General features: G+C 42.1%; 2 protein-coding genes across 3 annotated transcripts in view; one reads left to right on the top strand and one right to left on the bottom strand.

The window, feature by feature from the left end:
* Window positions 1-6352, bottom strand: part of kank1a (KN motif and ankyrin repeat domains 1a) — a 35429-nt gene extending 29077 nt beyond the window's left edge. The window contains exons 1-2 of one of the 2 annotated variants that reach the window (XM_086075013.1): window positions 6255-6352; window positions 5736-5852 (exon numbers count right to left, since the gene is read on the bottom strand). The gene's annotated coding sequence lies outside the window, so the exon portion shown is untranslated. Of the gene's footprint in view, window positions 1-5735; window positions 6187-6254 lie in introns of those variants that run through there. The other variant, XM_086075015.1, reaches the window with a different exon arrangement.
* Window positions 6353-7827: 1475 nt separating this feature from the next.
* LOC147173342 (fructose-1,6-bisphosphatase 1-like) lies at window positions 7828-12927 on the top strand. Its single transcript, XM_086075019.1, has 7 exons — window positions 7828-8068; window positions 8754-8916; window positions 8980-9072; window positions 9170-9313; window positions 10662-10799; window positions 11379-11498; window positions 12584-12927. Exons 1-7 carry the CDS (start codon window positions 7899-7901, stop codon window positions 12779-12781), a joined length of 1026 nt encoding a protein of 341 aa, XP_085931145.1. The 5' UTR covers window positions 7828-7898; the 3' UTR covers window positions 12782-12927.
* Window positions 12928-15151: the final 2224 nt, after the last annotated feature.

Raw genomic sequence — 15151 nt, 5'->3', positions numbered from 1 at the left:
GAAATGTCTGTGCACGCCTGCATAGCTGAGGGTTTTATCAAAAATATCAACGGAAGCCTCTGCCTGCCTTCAAACAACATCAATAAACAAAACAGGACAGAGATCTTCCTCCTCCTCATCCTCGTACGCAAGTAGCGCTGAAAGCTCATGTAGTCCGGTCTGGGGATGTCGCCAGAGGACAAAACTGATCTATCACGATGCCCATTGATGATCCCCGACAAAGCGCATGACAAGGGAGCGAAAAGAAAGGGATTAACATACCAGGAAACAAGACATCATTGTGAAACACACTTTAAGGTTTACTTCAGGGTTAATCCAACCACACGGGGGGGTGGGGGGTGGGGGGTCGGGTTGGGGGGCTCAATCACAAGGTTATTTTTTCCCTTCCCATGTAATTAAATCTGCAAGCACCAACGAACAAGCCCTCACTGCAAAGCTTGGGAATGATCATCAAACTTTGATGGCGATGGAGAAAAAGCTCTGACATTTTGGCCATCTTTGCTTATGCACGGAAAAAAATGGACACCGACAGAAACTAAACTTGTATGCATCATGTTGATAAAGCATCAGATCGACACAAAAACACGTGGTGGTGGACACGTCTCATGGAAAAAGCCTCGACAATCCATGTTCAAAACTTGAACAGGAAGTCAGCCATTTTGGTGTGACGCAGCCATTTTAGGCGACTTAAATTCAGGCTCGTGCTTCTGCAAACTCCTACGGAATTCACTCAAATTAAAAAGGTATCCTTGACAGGTGGGCAAAACTCAATTCTGAAGCTTTTTTTAGCCAAGCCAGCCTAGACAGTGGACACCTCGAAGTGCATTCGCACAGTTACCTCTCTAAACCTTGAGTGCAATCTCCAATTTCTCCAATTAGACTGCACATGCTAGCAACATGCTAAGTGTAACAAAGACATTGAAACTACTTAACTCAATTGTAGTAATTGTCCACAAAATGGCCGGCATAAGGGAAGAGAGCAAACACGATACTGACTTGTTAGCACGAGCATGTAGCCTTACTGTATAAGCCTGAAACATGAGGCAAAAACATTCACTGCCAATCCCTGTGATTTTGCTGATCCTCACAATCCACAAATCGCGCCTCGAACCGGATTTGCAGCGCCGCTGCCAGCCCTTTGAAGAGCGCAACAATGAACTTTCGAAGAAAAGTGCAAGCAAGATGCCTGCCGGCAGCCGCGGGCATGAGAATATCACATGGATGACATTTCAACAAGTGTTCCATTTTAAGTTTATTTTCCATCGCCACACCTTTAGGGCTTTTTATGTGATATTAATCATCTCAATCTCATGCTAACATTATGTAAGGTGTGGTTTTCTACACTGCTGTTATTTCGGGGCCAAACAGTCAATTATAATTCCTGATAATCCAAGCTAAACCATTCCCTTTTCAGCACCATTTTGTTTACGTACCATTTGTAGTCATATAGTACTAGTACCTGCTGTTACCATTGGATCGAACCCACAACCTCCGGGTTGGGGGACAACCACTCTACCACTGAGGCAAGCCACACATTAACAACCCGACTGCTCTTAGGCATGCATAACTAAATGTGTATGTCAGAGTCACATTTAACTCATTCACTCCCAGCTAGGGGTGTGAATTGCCTCGCACCTGGCGATTTGATCCGTATCACGATTCGATTCGATACCAATTAATCTCAATACAAATCTATAAGTTGATTATTGCAACAACAAAAAATACTCAAATTTAGAAAATACTCATCAGTAAACTTGTACATGTACACTGTAAGATTTGTAAGAAAATGCATTTATTTATCTGAAACCTCAGGCTCATAACTGTGAGCTGCTGTATTTAATAAACAATCTGTTGCAAGTTTGAACAGCATTGAAATAAAAATATTAAAGTTTAATGTTTCATTAACATAACATTCTTGCATGCTTAACGTGTGAACCCAATAGAAGAAGTTTTGTTGAATATTGCCATAAAAAAAAATCTTTGATGTTTAAACATCGTTTCGGCCGCATACCGAATCGATTCGAGAATTGCACGCTGTAATATCGCCACATCGATTTTTTTAACACCCCTACCCACAGCCATTTTCACTGAAGCAACCCCCCCCCCCTTCACTTCCGGCTGTTTTACTGGATTTTGACTGATTTTGAAAGGGCCACAGAATAGTGTTTCTATCTGTTTCCCATTTTCAGTAATTAGCATTAGAATATAGCTAAGTTTCAACATTCGCAAATCTGTATAGAACTGTGGGTAAATTAGCTTTTTTCAACATGGCCCTGCTCGATCTCTTTTGCGCTGCTGCCACCTGCTCGCCGTTTTTGTAATAACTACCATTTCCACAACTGTTCTCTGCAGTTGAGAGGCTGCATCAAAGCCTTCTGTATGCTATAGCATAAAAAAAACATAACAAATTGTATAAATATACGTCTTTGGGAAATAGAACGTATTTATACGGTTTTTGGGGAGCAAATGAGTTAACTGTAATTTTTGGCAAACTGTTAAAACCTATTCGATCAATCAATCAATTTTGATTTGTATAGCACTTTTCATACAAAAAAAGAAAAAAAAGCAACTCAAAGTGCTTTACATAGTTTAAAAACAAATCCCCAACCCACCGCCCACAAAACAAAAAGCGCGTAAACAAACATTCAAAACAGATCATATAAGGCCCCCAAGGCTCAGCACAGGGCAACCTAGCAACGAAAACGCTATCTCAGGGAGTATTGACACTTTACGTTCCAAAACAGAAAACTGTTTTAACTGCACGGAATGTGAATCCAACCGCGACCTTCAAGACTAAGCTGCATGCCCGAGACCACGATATCTGATGAAAATCATCATGATATGAAAAGAAAAATTTGAAGCTATTTTAACGGTTCTGAATGAGAATATGAACCCAACCGCGACCTTGAAACCAAGCTCCGAACCCAACCGCGACCTCAGACGCACGCTCGGTACTCAACCACGATTTCCAGCATACCGGTTCACCCCGTTCCAAACTGTATTGTGTTGAGAACTGCCCCGCCCTGGATGTCTTTGGCTAATTACAAGCCAGTCATGGAGGTCCTCGTCCCACAACTGGAATAACCTCACACCCGCCGCCGCACTCTACCGCAGAAACCGGCGAGAATTTTCGAGGAGGAGCCGTCAAAAAAAATGAAAGAAACATTCCAGTGCCGAATACATATGTATAAATTCATCACTTTGAGCTAACGCCGAGCCCACGTGGCATTTATTTTTAGCGTCAAACGTAGCCGCAGATGTGCGGCCAAAAGTCAAATTACAAGTGAGCGGCGGCCACGAAATAAATACAGCTGCGTCGAGGCAAGAAAAGATTTCGATGTTCAGCACACTTTGGGAGCGGAAGTCGTTCTCCCAGAGCAAATACCGGGATGGTGAGAGTATCGGGGCTCAGCTTTAATCATGTGGACAGAGGGATCGTGTCGCTACGGTGATAATTGAGGGACCTTTGCCATGAGTACACAGATGCTGATGTGGACCCCCGACGGGCCCGCCGCTAAGCCGAGTGTACCAAGCGACACCAGGCGGGCCCTTGCTTATGCGACGTATGCACAGCTTGGGTGCTAAGCTCGCTTTGAGACGCGCCTGTGAAGTCAACGGGAGCGCTGCAGTATCACTTCCTATGCGCTTAGTTCACAGCCACGACGGGAACACGCATGGTATAAAAAAAATAAAATAAAAATAAAAATAAAAAAACATGGCTATCGTCTTGGGAAGAATCAATTAATCTTCATTAAGAGTTTGGTTAATTGTGTGGTATTGAGTGCAGATTGGTCTTAGTCTTAGTCTTAAATGTTGATTACAGAAATTGATTTATGGATCATTGTTCACGTAATCGGCCAAGGACGTTGTGTCAAATGTGATTAAAAAAATATATAAATAACCTTGCTCTTCCTTTTAGATAAGTTCAAGCAAATCTTTTAAAAATCTAAGGTTACTTGTGCTTCGGATAGCTTTTAAAAAAACAAAACAAGAAAAGTAGCCGCTACTCCTCCACGTTGAGAGGAACCAGTTGAGGTGGCTGGGGCATCTGGTTTGGATGCCTCCTGGGCGCCTCCCTGGGGAGGTGTTCCGGGCATGTCCTACCGGCAGGAGGCCCCGGGGACGACCCAGGACACGCTGGAGAGACTACGTCTCACGGCTGGCTTGGGAACGCCTTGGGATCCCAATCGGAGGAGCTGGCTGAAGTGGCTGGGGAGAGGGAAGTCTGGGCTTCCCTGCTAAAGCTGCTGCCCCCGCGACCCGACCCCGGATAAGCGGAATTGAAGACGGAACGGAACGGAAAACAAGAAAAGTATAAATACAGATATTTTCAAACCCTGAGAAGTGAGAACAAGAAAATTCTGTAAAATATCCCATAGAAATTTCTTAATAATGTCCAAAATTATTAAGGCTGTTTGTGCTTCTGATTAGCCAATAAAATTCCTCATGGAAAAATTCACAGTGACTTACTTTTGGTTATTTTAGACCCCAAAGTGGTAAATAAATATTTTTTTCCCCCCCCAACAAATAATGAATGCTGTCAAATGCCCAATGGAAAAAGTCCAATAACTTCAGCGTGCTTTAGTGCTTTAGATTAACAGTCACGGTTTCCCAGTAAGCTGTAGCAAATCGTTGTGAAGTGAGCTCAGCTAGTATACAGGGCTCATATCTCAAATTTCTGCTCACAAGTTGGAGCAAAAATGTCACTCAAAAAGTTCACTCCATAGACACACAGTGCTGCTCAGCCTGCGGCGAATGTTTTGGTATTTTTTTTGTAGACTGATCAAACTGTCAATACTGAGGTTGCACTTACATAAAAAAGAAAATATTTAAACCATTTCGCTCTTTAATAAACAGTGGCCAACAGTTATTTTTGCCATAACGTTACACCCCCTATCGGAAAACCCCATCGCTAACCAAAGGAAACGCACCAAAAAAAAAACCTGACATGACGAAGAAAGTCAAAGTGTAATTTACTGTACTGTTGGGATGGAAGGATTCTCCTAAGTGTAGAAAACCAATGGAGGGCAAAGAATTTCATTAAACAAGCATCACAATGCTCCACTTGACAGTTCAATTCAGTGCTTAACTCCGGAAGAAGAGCACAGAAGCCTTGGGGTCTGCTTTAAAAAGAAGGAGAAAAAAAGGGCAGTAGAGTCCATCAGACCCCTAGAGGGAGGATTCAAGCTCTTCAAGGACACAATAGGGACCACCGGCCCCACCATTGTGCTCCAAAAACCCTCAAGTTCCTTTTAGCACACCTTATGCCATTAAAAAGGAAAATACGCAGCAGCATGTCAAAAAAAATTCGAAACAACAACACAAGGCCAGAAACTTGTCACTGAAAATGTTGATACGATACTGAGCACGTTTCCAAATAAAACGCCCAACATCTGAGGAACAGTAAAACTTATTCCAATAAACTGTGTTTTATTTTACTGCCTACTTGGAAAGGCCTGTTTCACATGCAGCTCAAAGTCCAAGCTGCAAACACTTAGCACGTAAACGCACCACCAACATTTCCAAACGTGATCCTGTTTAAACCGCAGCGCTTCATTTGGGATTGTCCGGTCTGCTCTCCGCGTGGGGGACACCTGACTAACTTAAAATACACTTAGAAGAAGTACTCCTGTAAATGTAGCTACCAAAAGCGACACAAATGAACTTTAAAAAAAAAAAAAAAAAAACGGCATGAACGTATCCAGTGAGTTGAGGAGAGGGTGTGCGAGGCTTACCCGTTGCAAGGTGTCCTCGATGTAGGCTGCCTGAGAGGACTTCAACGCAACACCGGCGGTTTCCCCCCCTCAAGAGTCTCGTATGGCTTGAATAAGGGCTCCGCCGGTCTGGTAATGCTTTTAAACACCACAAAGTCGACTTTTAAAACTCCCCCGAAGCGCAAGCGGGAACAGTGTGCGACGTTCAAGACTCCTCTTTGTACTGGTCCGTTTGGCTTGTGTGTGTGCATGTGCGTGAGCGGCAACTTGTGGAGGGACAACGCGCATGCGCTCTGCATGTCCCCATTGAGCTCGGCTCTCCACTAAATGCTATAAGAAGGTCAAATCGCAGGCACAGGTGTAATAACTTACCTATGGCTAAACTCACCAATATTTCAGTGTCATAATTCAGCAGTGCTCTAGCTTTTAAATACTTAACTACAGCAAAGAAAACCACGTCGTTAAATGTTGGGTACCCTTCATCAACCACAGAAGAAGAAAATTAGGAAATGCTGTAAAGTGCCGATTACTCTTAATTACCTTAACCGAGCGAACTTTTTTCAGATAACAATGAAACGGAACTCAATATGAAAAAAAACAATACTGAATAAAATGTGTTTACTTTTTACTTCTCCCAAACCACACTGTTCATTGGCCGCATTCGATTTTCTTCCGCCAAACAATGTAGTTCGGTCAATGGCTTGAGATGGATAACCAGGCGCATTGATATATTAACATCGTGTTGTCGCCAAGTTTTCACTAAATGGCATCGACAAAAACGAGTAACCATCTCGCCGCTTCTGTTCAGATAGCTTAACGCAATTTACTTTCTTCTTTTTTTCTTTTTTTCTTTTTTTTACAAAAAAATACTTATTGTCAGTGAAGTTCCGAAGACGGCTTTGCTGAAGCATAGAACAATCAGAGGTCGCCATCTTGTGGCAGAAGCACAGATCACAAGAAAAGACATGTCCGACGTTTTGTAGTCCTTTGTAGTTTTTGGGATTCTGTCAGAAAGCAGTAGTCTTTAAATGTTGATTTGGACTCTTTTCTGGCAACTGTTCACTCAAATAGAATTTGTTATGAAATATTACATAATATTTTCATACTCAAATAGTATTTATTTTCTTGTACTTGTTTGAGGGAACACTTTGCTCCTTTATCTTTTTTCTTTTTTTTTTGCAGTATATAAATACATATAACTGTTAATAATGCTTCCCTTGTTTGGATTAGATTGCGGGGTTTTTTAAATATATAAATAGAGTTGAATTTGTTATACAATGTAAACACAGCCCCCAGTCGCATCATGTGATAGCACATGCAAGTCTGATGACATTGTAGTGGCCAAACACTTTAAAACACAATATAAATGTTTATTTATGACTCTGTTTCTAGCAGCAGCTTCTAATACACAGACCAGAACTGAAAATAAAGTCATAGATTGAGTTTAAGCCTGTAAAAGAGAAGTGGATTTTGCATCACAGTTGATCCAAAGGTTGAACTGAGGTCTGAGTGTGTGTGTGTACGTGTGTGTGCGTGTGTGTGCGTGCTAACCACTGGGCTGTCTTGCTCCACAAGCAGATACAACAATGCCTTGTTTGACATGTGGAAACTGTTAAGCCGTTCAAATAAACACAATGCAAGGAACACAACGTTCTCACTTTGTTGAAAGGTGAATTAAGCCATGTCAAAAATGGCAGTACTTTTGCAAGAAAAAATGTGTGTGTGTGTGGGGGGGGGGGGGGGTTGTATTAGTTTGGTTACCTCACATTTGACAGTTAAAACAAAACAAACAAATACCCTCCAAAAATCTATATGTAAACAAAACAATATAATATATACATTTATATTGCTTTTCTTCTGTTGTTTTGGAGTTGATCGCGCTGGTGTACCTAATGAAGTGTCCGCACAAGAACGTCAACTTGTGCAATATTTCTCAACGCGTCATTATCAAATGTGCTCATTGCCAAATAAAGTGCACAGTCACAATCCATTGTGGAGCTCACACTCCATCGTATCACCTCAAAAGTTGCAACAAAGCGAACCAGTGTGTTGCCATGGAAGCCACGCCCCTCCTCTCCTCTCTTCTCTCTGATTGGTCCGTCGAGTTTAGCGTCAGGGCTGCATTTAAGTCCCGCGGCACTTCCTCCTCTGGACTGAGAGAAAAGTTTTTTGGGGTTGCCAATCATGTCGGACCAAGCCGCCTTCGACACCAACGTGGTGACCGTGACCCGCTTCGTCATGGAGGAGGGCCGGCGGGCCAAAGGTACCGGGGAGCTAACCCGGCTGCTTAACGCGCTTTGCACGGCCGTCAAGGCCATCTCCAGCGCCGTGCGCAAAGCCGGCATCGCTCACCTGTAAGTACACGCCCCTACGAGCCGAAGACTGTATTTTGCTTAATTATCATTCATTACTGATGAATTCTTGGATTGCATGCAGAACATCCACGTTGGCACAAACCAAGCAGGAGATTCTGGTTTGACTCGAACCAATCAGGAAACGCATACCTGAGGCCACGCCCACTCCTCTTTGTCACAGTTTTCATGGTTAAATCTCGTTTCATACTGATCAGTTAACCATTTAACTGCTTCCAGTGTACAATATTAACTTAGGTGTTTTAGTTTAGTGCTCAAAAACGGACAGATTGTGAATGAGAACTGCTTTTGAGAGCAAAACTGTAAGGAATCAATTGTAAAATGATGAGGAAAAGGACGTTACGGTAAAAATAAGGAATATGACGAACAAAACAGGATAGAATTGTTTGTGAGAAAAATATTACTAACAGTGTATCATTTGCACACAGGTAGCCTATAGCGTAGGTTGCCAAAAGGTACTCAAGTAATGTTACTTGAGAATAATAAGATTCAAGTAAAATGGGGGGGGATGACATCTTGAAGCAAACTGTAGGTCGGTTCGTCCCAGTTTGACCACGTGGTCAGAAATCGGGCCCGATCACATCATTTTCAGATGATCGGTAGATTTGCGAGTGAACATTTTGGGCGTCGACACTCCCTCTCATCCTGCGCGCGCATTTGTTCCCAGCTACGGCATCGCAGGCAGCACCAACGTGACGGGAGACCAGGTGAAGAAGCTGGACATCCTGTCCAACGACATGGTCATCAACATGATCAAGTCGTCCTTCACCTCCTGCGTGCTGGTGTCGGAGGAGAACGACAAAGCCATCATCGTGGATCCCGACACGAGGGTACGACACTGGAAAAACGTCGGATTCGAACCCCTGGAATGAGCTCAAATGTCTTCTCCTCAGGGCAAGTACATCGTGTGTTTCGACCCGCTGGATGGCTCCTCCAACATCGACTGCCTGGTCTCCATCGGAACCATCTTTGCCATCTACAAGAAGGTACTCGCACCCTCTCACCTTTTGAAAATTGTGGGAGAAGAAGCCACGATTACGTGTCAATTTGTGACACACGAGCGTCCACCATTTTGTCTGGCAGGACTCGGATGATGGCGAGCCTTGCGAGAAGGACGCCCTGCAGCCCGGCAGGGACCTGGTGGCAGCGGGATACGCCCTCTACGGCAGCGCCACCATGATGGTGCTCTCCACTGGACACGGGGTCAACTGCTTTATGCTCGACCCGGTCAGTACATTCTCGTGACGCGACTTGAACACAGCGATAGGCACAATCTGCTGTGAAATCAGATTGACACCGTTTTTGTAATGTGGACAAATGTGACTCCGGATTGTTTTGGCTTTGTGTACTGTAAACATGGAGATGACTCAAAAAGATGCATGCACAAATGTGGATTTAATTTGGTGTGGATCCAGATTCAACTCGTTTTGTAACATGAATTGTGATTTGGCTTGGACCAATTCTGTTCTGGATTTATATCACTATTACCTGGACATAACGAAGATAGTTGTGAGCCAATTTGGAACAAATTAGCTGCGGGTTCTTACATTTTTGTAACATGGTGTCACTCCATATTATTGCTTTAGATAGACATATGCTAACTAAAATAGTTGAGAACCGAATTGGATTAAATTTGGTGTAGCTCCAACTTTAGGTTACAAGTTACAGAAATTATAATTAATTATAATAAATTATAATTTCACTGCTGATCAGATTTAAATACTTTTATTTAACATGGACATTTAAAAAAAAAAGTATTTGGATCAGATTTGGCGTCAATCCAGATTATTTTTAATGTGTAAAATGGACAATGGTGTGTATCAAGATTGAAATCACTTTGTAACAAAAATTATGTACGGAATTTGATGATATTTAGTGTGAATATAGATCTAGGTCTATTTGTAACATGCTCCTAACTCAAAAAGTTGTGGGCCAAATTGGAACAAATTGAGTGTGGCTCCATATTATCTTTGGCTCTTGTAAAATGGGCCTAATCCAAAAAGGTATGAAACCGTTTTGGTGCAATATGATGTGAAGCTGGATCGAAATCCCTTTTGCAGCTTGAATATTTGGAAGCTGTTTTGCTGTAACTTCAGATCCAATTCATATCATAGACATCAATAAATAGTTTTGTAGATCCAGATCTAGATCCATAATCTGGCTCTGGATTTGTATTTTATTTTTATTTTTTACATTGGCATTGTTTAGTCGTGGACTGCTTTGGATCAAAGTTGACCCTGATTCAGATCCTTCTTGTCTCACACAAATTACTCAAATAGTTGTTTGTCACTTTGGAGCAATATTATTGCATCTGGGACATAACAGACGTGAATTAAATAGTTATAATATGTCAACTGAATTTGATCATATTAGGTGTATATCTGGATCATTTTTGTATTTTGGACAAGCAGCCAACTAAAAAAATTGTTTACATTTGATGTAGCCGAGAGCCAGATCCGGAAACACGGACATGCGCACAACTCCGGCACAAGAATGTGAACTCCGCCAGAATTACTCAGCAAAAATCATTCCGATTGAATGTAAATACATTCTTTTCTCGCTCTCTGCTCGTCAGGCCATCGGCGAATTCATCCTGGTGGACCGGGACGTGAAGATCAAAAAGCGTGGCACGATCTACAGCGTGAACGAAGGCTACTCCAAATACTTTGAGCCGGCTGTCATAGAGTATTTACAGAATAAGAAGTTTCCTCAGGTAATGTTGACATAACCGCTCAGCAAAGCTCCAGGAAGTCATCTTGTGAAATCTCCGTCTAACCTTCTTCCTTTTTGTTAGCGCTCTGTTCATTTAATCTCAGTCAAGATCCATCATTGTTACACTAGTACAGCATTTATGCTGTGGCGTTTTGAACCTTTACGCACGCAATGGTTTGATTTGAACAGTTGATCCATTCGTCTGTCTTATACTGCCCCCAAGTGGCTCAAGCGGGCACACCAGGAAGAGCAGCATTTAATGCATCGTGACTAGACAAAAACTTTTTTTTTTTAAATTAAATTGCATTTAATCATGTCATTACCGTATGTTTTGATAAAGTACAATATTTTTAGTGCTATTTTCCTCATTAAAAAAACACATTAGAACAATTTGGGGGGAGGCTCGAGCATATTTATGGCATTTCCATTTATTTCAATGGGAAAAGATCATTTGAGGTGTTTTGAGTTACGAGCGTGATCCCAGAACAAATTCAACTCTTATCGTAAGGCACCGCTGTAACTCCAAAGTGACACCTTGATTAGCAAGCGGCTAATGCTAACGCATCTGAACTGCCCGCAGGACGGCAGCCAGCCGTACGGCGCCCGCTACATCGGCTCCATGGTGGCCGACGTGCACCGGACACTCATGTACGGCGGGATCTTTTTGTATCCTGGCAACACAAAGAGCCCCCAGGGAAAGGTGAGTGCTCGCAGTGGCTGTAACGCAACAGGTTTGAGGGGTGAAATATGAAGTCGACTGGGCAAATTTCCGTTTTAAGAAGTAGGAGCAGAATCCGCTTTCACACGGAGAGCCTGCAAAGCTGGTATTAATGGAGTTCATCCCTCAAGTTTCGTCAATGATATTTATACAGCAGAGCGACTTGGATAAAAGGTGGGGAAATGCGTTGACAAAACTGATACAGTTTTCCATTTTCAGGGGTAATACCAGAAGCCTTTTTCACACAGAGATCCTGAGAGACTTTTATATCGTTTCCAGTCAAGGCAGGGCAAAACTGTGACTGCGTGTAATTTCACGCAGTGATGTCAACCTGGCAAATTTCCACCTTCAAGGGTAGAGTCTTCTTCACATAAGAATCATGCAAAATTGACACAAAAGAGCCATTAAATAAGCTTTTACACAGAAACCAGCAAAGGCGGGATATTAATAATGTATTTCAGTTTAAAACAGGAAAATCAATCCTGTACATTTCTACCCTGAGACGTATCTGACGCCTCCTGATGACGCATCAGAGCCCCAACTGTACAGTAGACGTGGCATTTATCTACCTTAGCCTTTTACGCAGAACCCAGCAAAGGCAAGATATCTTTGTATCTGGTGTCAGAAGCCACTTTCCCACAGATACACAGCCAATTTGATGAACGAGAGCCATAATTGAAGTTCTGGCCTTGATCTACCTTAGCCTTGTACGCAGAACCCAGCAAAGGCGGGATACTTCCCGCGACTGTGTGCGGTTTCATACAGTTACGTCGACCCTAAAAAATTTCCGGCTTCAAAAGTAATGTATGAAGTTTGTATTTGTTTTGTTTTAACACAGAGACTTGCCAAATTGACGCATCAGAGCCATAGTAGTGGATCCGGCACATTGGCGCAAACCGTATGCACTTTCACGCAAAGATACGGAATCTCACACTCAGATGATTAGATGCTGTTTGTTGTAATCAAATAAAAATATTTAAATATAGCTACATTGCTTTCAACACAATAAGCTGTCACGCATGGATGCGATGAGCGACGCTATTAACGAGTCACCTTGTTCCCGAAAGCTGCGTCTGCTCTACGAGGGCAACCCCATGGCCTTCATCATCGAGCAGGCAGGGGGCGCCGCCTCCACGGGCTTCGAGGACATCCTGGACATCCGGCCGCAGGGCATCCACCAGAGGGCCCCGGTGGCCATGGGCTCCCTCGACGACGTGGCCGACTACGTGGCCGTCTGCCGCAAGCACGCCGCCAAGGCTAAATGAGCTCGGACCCGCTCGCCGTCCGCTGTTCAAGGAAGCGGAAAGTTTGTGAATTCTCTCAAAATATGTCCGTGTTTTCTTGTATGTATTTGAAGGGCTTTATGAAGAAATACATTCCACAAATAAAAAGTGAAAGTGTAATATTGCTATTGCTGGCATATTGATACTGTCTTGTGACAAATGATTTTATACAAAAACATTTGTTGTCGGTGAATTGATCTTGTATTTGAAGAGATAAAGATGAGATATGTTTGTTACTCATGTATCAGCGCTGTTTTATAACAGCGGTAGCTTTACAATTCGATTTGTTTGACGATTCAGTGGGATTACAATTAAATAACATACGGCTCATTTTGAGACAATATGATTCAATAAGCTACTTATTGTCTTTTTACAGTATGAATATATTTGCCAGTGCTGTTAATGTGACATTTCCTCCAAAGAGAATGTATGCCACAGTTTGGCTTTAGCCATTGAAGCTAGCTAGCTCCCAAGGTGCTCGTTTATCTGCTAGAGAGCTAGCTAGCTAGCTAGCTAGCATCAATGGCTAAAGCCAAACTGTGGCAGCATTTTTACTTTGTGGACCTGGATTTGCCACTTCTGGTATACATATATATTAGGAGTGTGCTTCTCTTGAATAAAAGACTATCCGATATGTATCTTAACACATGGGGTGCGATATGATTCATCAACGGTGCATTTAAAAAAAAAAATTATATATATTTTTTATGTTTTGTAAATCAAAACCAAATTTCTGATTCTTAACACCTAATATTCTCTGATTATTCATGAATAAAACTCATCACAACAAAAACAAACATATACAATATCCAATACGGCACATATTACAATAACGATATATGCTATATCATAATAGAAAACACGATATACATCTCAAAATGGATTTTGTCTCGCCGCTACTTGGCACATGAAAACAACATACGCACGAACGATCAAAGCTCTTTGTGATCTTTCATAATGTGAACAACTGTTTAAACTAGACAAAGTGCAATTTCTGCAGAAATTGCGTGAGAATGCTGAAAAGCTGAATGCCAAAATTTGAATGCAATGTGCTTATGAAGTAAATTGAAAGATCATTTATGTGAAAATTACACATTTTTATTTGTAGTTAAATGACAAATGAATAGAGAGAAAACTGCAATCAGTCTAAGGTGGGATTTAATCATTTCAGAGAAATTATAATCCGTCAATTGGTAAAATTTTACGGCCATGGATATATTTTCAATGTACAGTCAGAGATGGGATTCGAACCTGCAACCTCCTGGTTACGGAACAATGCTTCACCGAGCAGTATATGACAGCTGATAATGATGATCAGTTGTATGTATGGGAGTGGGCGTGGTAAGTGGGACTTAGAAAAAGTTCAATGTCAGTCCCATTGAAAAGGGAAGGAAAAAAAAGAAAAGAAAATGGCGTGAATTTTCGAAGCAAGTAAATCGAAAGTATTATTTGGGAAAAGAGTGTGGAGAATAAAAATCACAATATGCATTCCCACAAAAACATACACACACAATAAATGTTGCAAGCCAGAGACGTGTGACCTTCTCTTAGCACATCCTCCAAGGGTCCGCTCGACTCCAGTTACGTTGACATTTAAGCTCAAAAGGTCAGGCGGCCCCTGTGAACTTTCATGCAAACCCTCACCCTTCCTAAGAAGCTTCTCTCTGTGCTACGCCGAGGCTGCAATTTTGCTGGGTCTCTGTGTTAAAAAAGAAACGGACAATGTTGAAACCCGACGACCGCCTCACTGCCTGACAACTATTTGAAACGTCAGATTTCTTCTAATGTGCTGTATTGCTGTTTGAAAACAAACACAGTAAAATCCTGCTATTGCTGGGTGCTGTGTAAAATTTAAATTTGGAGAAATTCAGGCACTTTGTTATGGTGTTCATGGTTCAGTTAGGCAGAATGTCTTAATGGAGCTCTAGGGGAAGTTGGAAAAGTTCGATGTGAAATTTAACACAGAAAAACAGTGTGATGTATTTGCTGTGTTTTGTGTAAAAGTAAAAAATGAATAAATACCAGATCTTCTATTCCTGCAATTTTGCTGGATGACCTCTCGGTGTGAAAGAAGCTAATTTATATGTGGACAGTCTGCCAGGCTTTGCTGGGTTATGTGTACAATTTTGTATATATGCAGGATCTTCGGTTCCGACATTGGTACTGCAATTTTACTGAAAAAAATAATAAGAAAATAAAATCCACTTTTTGCGAGACAACGGATTTACCAGACAAACTGTTTAACAACACAACTAGCAACAAGTCACTGCAGCTGACACTTGACACCACACATACACACACCCAAATAGACCCCCCTTCCCAGTCTCCCCTCACTTTGCTCGTACCCTTCAC

This window comes from Leptonotus elevatus, chromosome 5 (genome assembly GCF_054856555.1).
Source record: "Leptonotus elevatus isolate MCC_2025b chromosome 5, RoL_Lele_1.0, whole genome shotgun sequence".
Lineage (NCBI taxonomy): Eukaryota > Metazoa > Chordata > Actinopteri > Syngnathiformes > Syngnathidae > Leptonotus > Leptonotus elevatus.
Note: the sequence above shows the minus strand (reverse complement) of the source record. Positions and strands in the feature narration are given on the sequence as shown.

What these genes read in the sequence shown, in the direction of transcription:
- LOC147173342 (XM_086075019.1), top strand. Translation starts at nt 7,899, where the DNA reads ATGTCGGACCAAGCCGCCTTCGACACCAACGTGGTGACCGTGACCCGC. An exon ending in TCTTTGCCATCTACAAGAAG is followed by an intron (nt 9,073 to 9,169) that starts GTACTCGCACCC and finishes TTTGTCTGGCAG; the next exon opens with GACTCGGATGATGGCGAGCC. An exon ending in AGAATAAGAAGTTTCCTCAG is followed by an intron (nt 10,800 to 11,378) that starts GTAATGTTGACA and finishes AACTGCCCGCAG; the next exon opens with GACGGCAGCCAGCCGTACGG.